This window comes from Notothenia coriiceps, unplaced genomic scaffold (genome assembly GCF_000735185.1).
Source record: "Notothenia coriiceps isolate Sejong01 unplaced genomic scaffold, NC01 NC01_scaffold00004913, whole genome shotgun sequence".
NCBI classification, from domain to species: domain Eukaryota; kingdom Metazoa; phylum Chordata; class Actinopteri; order Perciformes; family Nototheniidae; genus Notothenia; species Notothenia coriiceps.
In genome coordinates this window covers 640-12,561 of record NW_011337614.1, presented here as the reverse complement: position 1 = coordinate 12,561, position 11,922 = coordinate 640, and the positions used below count along the sequence as shown (strand labels likewise).

Genomic DNA, 11,922 nt, shown 5'->3' with positions numbered 1-11,922 from the left:
CACAAAACTTGAATAGTTTAACTTCCAAGTCTGTATCTGCTTTTTCTGCACTCATGTCCGAGTCTCAAGTCTTTAAGCACACATTCTCAAAATCAAGTCTTTGGGGATTAAGGACCCAAGTGACTCTGCAAGTGCTATTTTTTCTGACCCAAGTCTGACTGGAAGTCCAAGTCTGCAGATTTGATTTGTCTTATCCGAACAAGTCTCTAGTCCTTCAGGGTAGATATGTAGATATTTAAGGGTTAAATCGACTCAGGCGTATAGAGAGTCTTGTCTGGTGTAAAACAAGTCTCACAGCAGTCAAATCCAAGTAAAGTTCCCAGTGTTCAGGAGTCAAGTCTTGCAACTGTACATGTCCAAGTCATTCTCCAAGTCCCTTACCATGGCTACTCCCAGTGAAGTTCCATATCCTCGTTTATTTACACCTGTAAGTGGATTTAGTTACTTCCAAATCCACTTACAATAAGTGCATTCAATCATAAAGACACAAACTCTTAAAAATGACAGTCCTACTGACGTTATGACGATGCCCTCACTACAGACTTATCAACATTATAACACACGGTGAACACTTTGTAGTGTCAGTGTACAGTATGCAGTTGTCCCACAAGGTGAGACAAGCAGACAGACCCACCATGACCCCCCATTCCAGAGTGTTTCATGTGTGCTGCTATGTTTCAGGGGGGCAGGAGGAGTGGTCTGTTCGGCCCCTCCACAGCCTCGCTGCCGGCCTTCAGCTCTCTGAGTCCCAGAGCAGAGGAGAGCGACCTGACGCTGAGACCCAGCTGCACCCTGGGACCTGAGGCTGCCATCGCTGCTGACGCCCCCTCTCCCACAGGTACCTCACTGTCACTCCATCAGTACTCAGTCAGCTTTACTCATTTCTAGAGCTCCTTGCGCCCAAAAAGCCCAAAGCCCAAAGCGCGTTGCATGCATTGCATTGAAATAATCAACCAACGACACAGAACAAATTAAACATGACTTTAATTAAATATACTATATTAACAGGTTCCACATTACTGTATTAGTTGAAAGCAATAATATTAAGTTGAACCTCATTTTTTTTTATTCAAACTTAATATTATTCATCTATGTAGTAAAGGTTTAGGAACATGTACTTGAAGTATTAGGAGAAGGAGAACTACTCATTGCGACTTGGCAAAATTGCTACAAATTCATTTTCTGATAACCGACTCATGGTTTTAGTTACTTAAACATAATGTTGGATGGTTTGATCTATACCAAATAATATATATATATATATATATATATAATAAAAATATTTTCTTAAGTATTGTGTGTCAAAATCTGAATGTATTAAGTAACTAGTAAATACATTTGTAATAAATGTAATGGGGTAAAATGTGCTTTCAAGTTGTAGTTGAGTAAGTATAAACTAGTACAAAATGAAAATAGTTGGGAAAACTAAAGTACCTCAAGGTTCAAGGTTCTTTATTGTCAAACTAACATAGTTACAGAGTAATTATCTTGTTGAAAATCTTAGGACATAGGCTTCTCCAACAATGCAACACAATAATACAGATAAGCAGACAATATTAAAACAATATTAAAGTATATTATATTAAAAGTAATACAAAAAACAAAAATAGTTTAAAAACAAAAAAAAGTGGAATAGTGCAATACGAGTCTATATACAAGTTATTAGATAATAGATACATAATTACTAAGTAGCAGATGAATGTTGTGAAATTGCAGTTCAGGTGTTTAACAGTCTTATTGCCTGTGGGATGAAGCTGTCCCTGAGTCTGGTGGTTTTAGTCCGGATGCTGCGCACCGCCTGCCAGATGGCAGCAGACTGAACAGTTTGAGGCTGGGGTGATGGGGGTCTTTTATAATCCTGAGGGCTTTCTTCCTGAGCCGCTGGGAGTAAAGGTCCTCCATGGATGGCAGCTCCGTCCTGGTGATGTGCTGTGCAGTTTTCACCACCCTCAAATGTGTAATAGAGTACAGTACTTGAGTTAATGTGCTTAGGTACTTTCCACCACTGGTAAAATAACTTTAAACTCACTAAAGAAATATAGACCTTTCAGTAACTAAGAAAAACAAGGTTGTTTTGCAAAGTCTGAGATCTTAACTGTGACTGAGACCCTTCCCAGGGCGGGTCAAAGCTCCTGACATCACTTCCTGTTCCTCTCCTGTGTTCCCCAGTGTTGGCCAGGTGCTCGGCCACGCAGGACATCAGGCAGCGCTGCAGTGACCCGTGTCTGCCTGGGGGGGGCGCTCCGACTGAAGGGGAGAATCGGAAAGTCTCCACTGATTCCTCCTCGAGAAAAGAGACGCAGCTGTCCCCCGAGTGGAGCACGCTGCGGAAAAGAACTGAGGACGCTGTGAGTGGACTCCATATCTGTAGGACCACCTCAATAAGCTGTGTGATCTGCTAACATAATAACTTCCTCATGTGTGTCTAATGGTGACAAATCACGCAACCAAACAAGATCTTGATTTTTTTAATGCATCTGATTTACAGTTTTTATCATCCCCTATGTTTTGTGTGTTTGTAACCTTTGACCTTTCTAGAGGGCTGATTGTCATGGACTTCCTCCTACCCCTCAAGTCCATGTAAGTGTGAAATCTAACAGCATGTGACCAAAAATCAAACCAATGGATTAACATGATCAGCTTCCTCGCATGGCATGAACGAGCTGCACTAGGAACACATTTTGTTTAAAGACCTTTTTATCGCTGCACTGTTTTGTCACATATGTTTGGATGTCTTTGTTTCCACTAAATGCAGGTATTCTGTATATTTGGAAACTTCATCGTCCAGATGCTGCGTGGTATATTTGGAGTAGTATATCCTAGTGCAACTTTTAATAAGATAAGATAGACCTTTATGCATCACACATTCAAGAGTTTAAAGCAGTAACAGAGTCAGAGTGAAAAACAGGACAGTACAGATTCACACGAGGATACTAAAATAAAAAATGATATGTAACATATATAATACATTATATAGAGGGTTGGGAGGGTTTCTTTTAAAATGTATTCCCTTACAATTGGTAGTTACATGTAATCACTAACCTAATCTGAGTATCTCATTATAAAAGTAATGTAACCTGATTTCTTTCTATTACATTTGGATAACCTCAATATCAAATGCAATACCAAAAAGATGTTTTTTGCTGAAGTGTATTATGTAAGACAACAGAACAATGTAACCTTAGAAAAGAAGAAACTGAGATATTTAGGATCAGAAATGTGTCATGTGTTATTACAGATTTTTGGTTTGATAAATCCACTTTGTACATTTAAAATAAAGAAGCCTGAAAGTAGTCTCAATGAAAGCAACATACTATTAATCCCCATTTTTTTTTTTAAATGTAACAGTAATCTGATTACATATTTCTTTATGTAACTAAGGGAATACAGTTACCCTTTTTTCATATCCTGATTACGTAATCCTATTACATTACATAGCATTTAGCTGACACCTTAATCCAGGGGTGTCAAACTCAAATACACAGTGGGCCAAAATAAAAAAATGGGTACAAGTCGAGGGCCGGACTGGTTCAATGTTTATTGCAAAACGTATTGAAATGAATTTATTGCACATATAAAAACCTGGAACTAACAAAGCTTCAATTATTGCCAATAAAAACAACATTAAACATTAAATAATCGGTTGCATTCATTTCTTATGGCTCTATCTGCAGCTTTTCCAGAGTCATTTCTTATGATTAGGTTTTTCCACAGGCCAACAACAGCTTCAACATTTCCCTCAAAGAACAAACCAAACATCCCCTGTTGTCTCAAGTGCAGAAGGAAACATCCATGTAAACTCAGTGTGCTGCTTTGTGATGCTAGTTCAAGCCAGATACTTGGCATCTCGTCTTGGGTGCAAGCTCATCAATGTGTGGGCTCAGGCTCTGAGCTGAGGAAACCCTCAGGATGGAGTGAAGGTGTGCGTGCAATATACCGGTGGCCAGATCTAATAGTAATTAGAAATTATCCTGCGGGCCGAAATTAAATCCACCAAGGGCCTGATTTGGCCCCCGGGCCTTGAGTTCGACACATGTGCCTTAATCCAAAGATTTATAAAAAGTGCAATAAACCATCAAGATTCAAACTAAAGACAACAAGATGAGTGCCAACATATTTACTTCGAACAAGCCAGACCATTGTAAGTGCTGCTGCATGAGTAAAACTCTTAAGTGCGTTTTTTAATTTGTATTATTCACCATGGAATAAGCGAAACAGTTGATCATGTAATCCATTACTCCCCAAGCCTGGTGATATAATACTTGTCATAATCATGCATGCTTTTTTGGCGAGAATGGATTTCGTAAATGGAGGTGTCAGCATTCACATGTCGGACCCTCAGTGATCAGCTGCTCTCTGGTTCTGTAGATGGGAGCCTGCTTCTCCAAAGTCTTCAACGGCTGTCCTCTTAAAATCCACTGTGCTGTCACATGGATTTTACCAAAGACAAGAGGTGAGACAGTCATGTCCTGTGTCTCCAACGGATGTACTTCCAAACACAATAAAGCAACTGTAAAAGTAACACCAAGATCAATGAAATGATGGAAATAATTCCCCCTTTAAACACTTTTCCTTCTTAGATCAGTACCTCATTCTTGGGGCAGAGGAAGGCATCTACACACTGAACCTGAATGAACTTCATGAAGATACATTAGAGAAGGTAAGGAAAGAACACAAAGGCCTCAGCTAGGGACTTTAGAAGAGTTGAATCTTGTCAATCTACTCAATTGCCCTTGCTAGCTGCCTTATAGAGGAAGATAGAGGAACAGATGACATCTCAGATGTGCCTAACCTGCGAATATCATAACATATCTGGTGTGGAATTAATCTGCAGATGCCCCTGCTGACAATGAGACCTAACCTTTCTATGGATGTCAGTTTTTGAACCATGAAAACCGTCAATTGTTACAACAGTTATTGGCCGAAAGATAATTGAAAAAAGTGATTTACCGCAAATACAAGAGTTCTTGAGCATACATTTATAAATGTCCCCAAATATCATTTTTTTGGTTGTTGGTGTGCTGTGTAGCGTGGCTCAAAAAAAGTTTCAAAAACATGTAAAGCGCTTTGAGGGGTCTTAAAGACTGGATAAAGCGCAATATAAGTACAGTCCATTTACCCTACTATATTGAGAGGTGTTTTAAAGAAAATATATTGCTATTAGATTTTTCCCCTATTGCCTTGCCCTACTTTTGAGACAACAAGCCACCCAGACTGGAGATATGACCAGGAATGATATTTCTCAGGAAAGGTCCGATCTCTGTTTTTCCCCCCACAGATGCTGCCTCAGCGCTGCACCTGGCTGTACGTGATGAACAACGTGCTGATGTCTGTCTCAGGTAACTCCTCTCTGTGCTCAGAGGACAGTAAGACATGTTGTCCCCGCTCTAAGAAAGTCTGTCTCCTGCAGGGAAGTCCTCCCAGCTGTTCTCCCACAGCCTGCCGGCCCTGTTCGAGCAGAGAGGAGCTCTGCAGAAGAAGACCAGCAGCCTTTCCCTGAACACCAGCCGCTTCACAGAGAGGATCAGCTCCAGGTATACCAGCAGGAGGACATGGACCTGGCTGGGTTAGGGGGGTTACTTTAAAAATGTAATCTGTTACAATTTACATGGGAAAAAAGGAATCAGTAACCTAATCTGAGTATCAAAATATAAAAGTAGTGTAGCCTGATTACTTTCTGTTCCTTTTGGGTTCCCTTAATATCAAATGCATTGCAAATAAATAAAGAGAAAATAAAAAACATAAAATATTGCCATCTACTGAATGTACAGTTTGTGTTTGTGGGAGGGCAGTGGTGTGGGGGAACAGATTTCTGATTATCTTAAAGTAACAGAAAATCGTCAGATTACACATTACATATTTTTTTACAGGAAATTAGTCATTGTAAAGGAATACATTTTTAAAGTAACCCTCCCAGCCCTGGATATTAGTGACACTGTGTTAAGATGTAATGATAGAGCTGTTGACACCATCACTGATTATTTGTACTATACTTTTTTAAATGCACTCTGATTTTGTTACTTAAGTAGAAGTAACAGGAATCTTGCAAACGAGATTTTTAATCTCATGACACTTTCCTGTTTGTATAAAATTTAAATCAAATAACAAAACTACAGCGTAAAATGCTAAGTTAAAGTAAACCTCCTGAATTCAAAATTAAAATTAAAATATGAATCATTAAATATACTTACATTGCCAAACTTCGAAGTACCCGGTATGCAGTACGGCCCATCTCAGAATCATATTAAATTATTTTATTATAGTCAGTAATGCTGGGTAGCTTTAAACATTTAATAATAAAATATATAATGGTGCTATTGAATGCAGGAATAAGAAAAAAAACATACATATAAAAAAACAAGATAAAACCGAATGCAGAATCAAACACAGCAGAATATGTTCTGTATACTGTAATAGTATTTGAATATGTAGATATTTGGAATAAACAGATACAGTGTATTAAGTTGTTCTTTTACTAAACTGTGTTTTCTCTCTGAATCTACAGAAAGTTCGCGATATCTGTGAAGATCCCCGACACTAAAGGCTGCAAGAGGTGTAGTGTAGGTAAGTGTTGCACGCTTCAGATGCTCTCTGTGATTATTCAGTGACACCAACAGACCCCCCCCCGCCCCCTTGTCTCAGCCAGGAACCCGTACACTGACAGCACGTTCCTCTGCGGGGCGGTGCCCTCCGGCCTGGTGCTGCTGCTCTGGTACGAGCCGCTGCAGAAGTTCATGCATCTCAAGGTCTGTACTGCTTTCAGACCAAGAAAGTGCTTCATGCATTCGTCTTTGTGCAATATGTAGAAAAGAACAACTAAGGCAGTGTTGGAAAAGTACTTAAGTAAAAGCAGCAATACTACATAAAAGTGCAAAAGTATCAAGATCGAATTATACTTTGATTACCAAAAGTAAAAGTACTCATTATGCTCAAGGCCCATTTCAGAATCATGAATATAAAATGACTGGATTATGATGCGAGTTGGAGGAAGTATTTAGATTTACTGATATAAAAGTAGCAAAACCATTTTAATCTGAAAAGTCACTTAAGCTTAATAAATAAAACATTAAATAATAAATGTAGTGGAGTGAAATTACATTATTTACCTTTTTATTTGTAAGTACAACTTTGAGTAAAAATGCAAAGTATAATTAAATGGAAATACTCAAGTAAAGCATAAGTACTTCAAAATTGTACTTACAATTTAAGTACTTAATACAGTCAAATAATTATTAATAAATGCCACCTTCCTATAGTTTCTCCAGGGATTGCCTGATATAAGGGAGGCGTGTGGTGCAGTGGGTTGTGCGTTGGTGTTGGGATCAGATGGTCACAGGTTCAAACCCCACTGCAGTCAGCATGTCGTTGTGTCCCTGAGACACTTCACCCCAAATTGCTCCTGTGCGGATTGCCCACAGTATTGAGTATGTTAGTCGCTTTGGATATAAGCGTCTAACAAGTAATGTAAGGCAAGACAAATGTATTTATATAGCACCTTTCAACACAAGGCAATTCAAGGTGCTTTACAAAAATGAAAGACATTCAGACAAAGGCATACAAGGCATATTTAAATGACTTTTTTATTTTTTTAAATCTTATTCTACATTCTCTGCAATTTATTGTGTTAGGGGGTTACATTGCACATTGGTCTTGAAGGATAATCTTACACTATTTTGTTCTAATTTGTTTCTTCTTGCACTATCTTATTGTTATTTTTTTTGTAAAGAATTCTAACATGTCTTATATATATGCTGATGTTGCATTGTTTAAGGAGCCTGGAACGTAAGATTTCCACTGCCATAGCTAAACTGTAGCTACTGTGCTTATTACAATAAAGCCTTTAAACCTTTCAATCTAATGTCCCACTTTAAAACCTTGAATGAATCCCATTCCTCTCTATCTTCATCTAACCTTCCTCTTCCTCTGTGTTCCGTGCAGCACATAGCGATGAAGCTGCCTGACTCCCTGCAGATATTCGAGCTGCTGGTCTTGGTGTCCGATGAGTTCCCCCAGCTGTGTGTGGGGGTGAGGGACTGTAGCAATGGGAAGAGGCCGCACAGCCAGCAGCTGCAGTTCGACATAATCGAGCTGAACAGCACGCCCACTTCAGCTCCAGGTAGGAAGGCTGTCTCTGTTCACGCTTCTATACAAGTAGGTTATCTGAGGTATCTTCTGTTTCTGATTTTGTGACTTAAGAAGTGGTTACAAAATAATAGGTGGATTAATAGACTTTATTTATGAAAATAGGGGACATAAAATCAAAACAATAGTGTAAACTCTTATTTCAAACATGATCAATCACACATAGGAACAGCAAGGTAAAACTGTAGAAATGTACTAAACAAGATATACTTGATACAGATAAACTGATTTATTTCAGATTGCTAAAATACATTTTGATGCTCACCACCGTCCACAGCTGCTTGTCAGCGGTGGAAAGTAACTAAGTACATTTACTCAAGTATTGCAGTTGTGTACTTTTTTGAAATATTTGTACTTTACTTGAGTTTTTAAATGTACTGCTACTTTATACTTGTACCGCTACATTTCAGAGACAAATATCATACTTTTTACTCCACTACATTTATTTATCACTCACAGTTACGTATAATGCAGTCAAGTACTCCTGATTTACACGGTATTTGGTATTTAGATGTGGTCCATATTGATAAACTACAATACTCAAATGTATGAAAAAAAGGATATTATGATAACCATAGTAATATAATACTGTGAAAAGACCCATTCTGCATAATGAGTACTTTTACTATTGATACTTGAAGTACATTTATCTGATAATGATTGTGTCCTCTGTACTCTTCTATACTTATATATACTGTACCAATGTGCGGAATGAGTACTTTTCACTTCTTGTAATAAAAGTATACTTTTGTACTATGGAGGAGTAACTGAGATGAACCCCCCTCAGTCTGTCCTGCTGTCCCTGTAAAGCTGAGTCTGACTCTTGTCTGTGTGTCTGCAGACAGTGGAGCACTGGGGGCCGTGCAGGTCACCCAGATGGACAGAGACACTGTCCTCATCGCGCTAGAAAGTAAGTCTTTCCCTCTCAACACGTTCAAAATCCATCATACCGATTCTTAATGTTCTGTCTCTTGGTCTCGTGGTGCAGAAACTGTAAAGATAGTGAACCTGCGAGGGTTCCCATCCAAAGAGCTGGCAGCTGAGATGCTCTTTGACTTCCCAATCGAGACTCTAGGTAAAAACAATACTGCGTAAAACAGTCAGTGACACTTCCTGTTTCTGCTGACCAATGAGTGACTTGAAATCTTCTCCCAGTCTGCCTACAGGACAGTGTGCTGGCTTTCTGGAAGCATGGCCTTAAAGGGAGGAGTTTTCATTCAAATGAGGTGACTCGCTTTAAGATGTAAGGCCTTCTGGGCCTAAGCTGTGTTTGTCACATTTGTGTCTATAAAAATGTGTTTCCATCTTTATCTGCAGGTTACACAAGAGATTACAGATGAGAGTCGAGTTTTCAGAGTTCTAGGAACCAACAGGTACTGACAATATACGAATGTGACAATACCAACATCCTTCACTGATGAAACAACAGCAGTAATACTTGGAGCAGTCGAGTTAAAGAAAATATAAACTAAGATACAATGAATCATGAAGATCAAGAAATCGTTTTTAATTCTTTGAATACGGTTTTCTTGAAGAGTGATTTGTGCTTCCTAAATTAGCATTGTTATTTGTCCTCCTTTTTTTCTTAACCTTGTGCAGGGACATCATCCTTCAGAGCACACCAACAGATGAGCCCTCAGCCCTGAGCAACCTGTACATCCTCACCGGACATGAGAGCAGCTACTGAGAGGAAAGGGAGGCTATTTCTCCCAAACTGACACTGGAGAGGAGAGTTTCAAAGCTCAGTGGTGTAAATGGTGTCCAGACACAACTTGAGGGGAATATCTCTGTTTGTAATTCAGTTAGCCGTTCAGACTTCAAGTCACACATGTACAAAAGAGACCTTCTAAGTGAGTTTATAACTTTTGTGTGCAAAAGATTTTCATGTAGGAAAAAAATTCATACTACCAGCTTTAATCTCAGTGTGACTGCCGCAGGGAAACGTTCCAGTCCTGCTAATACGTGCGCTACTGTCTACTGATGTCATCATGCTCAAAACAGACTGTAGTAAAGCATGGTCATAACATCTGTGACAGCACATCTGCAGACTTATATCAACCCATTACATTAACTAAACTGAATAACCCTTAAAGAAATATTGATTTGCATAAATGACATGAAAATGCAAGGGAAAGGAAGTTGAGACTTATTTCCATTGGTTGAACTGAAGATAAAGTGGGTTGCCTTTTTCCGGTTTATTCACCATGATTTCTCCACCACAATCATACTTGTGAAAGGGAGACTTGTATTTTTGGAAAACTTTGAATATAACTAAGTTTATGCTTAATGATAAGTTTGTGGCTAATAGAACCAGAAGTAGCTTTAATGACGTAAATACTCCCAGGTTGTCAACATGGAAATCCTTCTCCCCTATACCATCCATCCCATTTTTCCTGAACGCAGCATATGTCATCATGCCAAAGAAGTAAATGATTGTTCTCACTTTAAACAGGGACCATTTCCATTGTTTGGTGTGTTGATTAATATGTGAGGTGTTCAAATTGTATCAGCCAGTAGCTACCTATTTCTATACAAATATGAGAGAAGCTCTCTTTAAGAATATACATGATCTGGCTAAAGCTAGCTCAAAAAAAGAAACAACATTTCAGTCATAATTGCATTGTCAGTTGAATATTTCAAACAGTGTGTGTAACCATGTACTTACCCAAGAACGATGAAGGGTCCTTTCATTGCAGCCAGTTGAGGCCACACACTGCTTTACATGTGACTCTGTCCCTTATCCTTAAGGGACTTAAACATAGGCTAAATGTACACACAAGCTGCCATAGAAACTGAATGCAATTAAAGTGTACTTCTGCTTGTTTGATTAAAATGTAAATTCCACTACATCAGAGTTGTGTGCGTAATGATATTTGTTATTTATGGAAAGGGAACTGTACAAGTAACACTCACCTTTCCCTGAGAGATACTTGAAGGACATAATATGCATATAGATATTTGTTTTTTAAAGATGTTTTTATTGTAATTGTGTATACATTTTAAGTATATAACAATACCGTTTGCTCATATTGTATGGAGGGATTGTAATATGCACAATAAACGTTTTAATATCCTTTGTCAGTTTTTTAGTTATGTGATTGTAATCTAATAATACATCTAAATAAATATGTGTGGAGCAAGCTCTGCAGCTGAGGTAGGCCACGTCCGTCAACAGCAGTACCCCAGTAGTATAGTGTTGTGCAATGAAAATCTTAGGTCACAGGCTCCTCCAACAATAAAACATAAATATATACATGACAAAACAATAAAAATAGTGCAAGCTCAGGTATTAAGCAGTCTTCGGCCCGTCCACACAGCGGCGTGCGTTGAAGCTTCAACGCCTCTGCCCACTCACTTTAAATGGGGTTGACGTCACGCTTCGCCGAACTGCATTGTGGGAGCGAAGCATAGCTTTGCTCCCGTTGCTCGCTGCAAAAGTTGAGCAATGTTCAACTTTTGAAGCTTCGGCGGAAGCGTCAGCCAATCGAATCATATGCCAGTACAAGCTCTAGCCAGGGGTTTTCAAAGTGTGGGTAGGTGAGCCTCCCCTCAGAGAACATAAGAACAGCCGCGCCCCCCCTCCCAATTATTATTGCTATTATTATTATTATTATTATTATTATTATTGTTGTTGTTGCTATAATGCAGGGGTATTCAATTGCATTTCAAAGAGGTCCAGTAAGAGAAAATGTAATTAAATGCTCTGTTTTCGCTGTCTACCTTCCGCCATTTGAAATTACTCCGACTGTTTCTCTCCTCTTCGTCTCTGTGTTTGTGTTT

The 11,922-nt window shown here is 38.9% G+C and overlaps 1 protein-coding gene across 1 annotated transcript; it reads left to right on the top strand.

Annotated features, from left to right (window-relative positions):
• Positions 1-593: 593 nt before the first annotated feature.
• On the top strand, positions 594-10,989 carry LOC104942680 (mitogen-activated protein kinase kinase kinase kinase 2-like). Its single transcript, XM_010767934.1, has 16 exons — positions 594-611; positions 682-838; positions 2,170-2,348; positions 2,539-2,580; positions 4,369-4,453; positions 4,581-4,660; positions 5,279-5,339; positions 5,411-5,534; positions 6,506-6,564; positions 6,643-6,746; positions 7,939-8,116; positions 8,984-9,052; positions 9,131-9,217; positions 9,298-9,368; positions 9,460-9,515; positions 9,742-10,989. Exons 1-16 carry the CDS (start codon positions 594-596, stop codon positions 9,827-9,829), a joined length of 1,458 nt encoding a protein of 485 aa, XP_010766236.1. The 3' UTR covers positions 9,830-10,989.
• Positions 10,990-11,922: the final 933 nt, after the last annotated feature.

Bases quoted from the DNA above. Each gene is read 5' to 3' on its own strand.
- LOC104942680 (XM_010767934.1), top strand. The intron at 2,349-2,538 runs GTGAGTGGACTC...TGACCTTTCTAG, and splicing joins GGAAAAGAACTGAGGACGCT to AGGGCTGATTGTCATGGACT. The intron at 9,516-9,741 runs GTACTGACAATA...AACCTTGTGCAG, and splicing joins AGAGTTCTAGGAACCAACAG to GGACATCATCCTTCAGAGCA.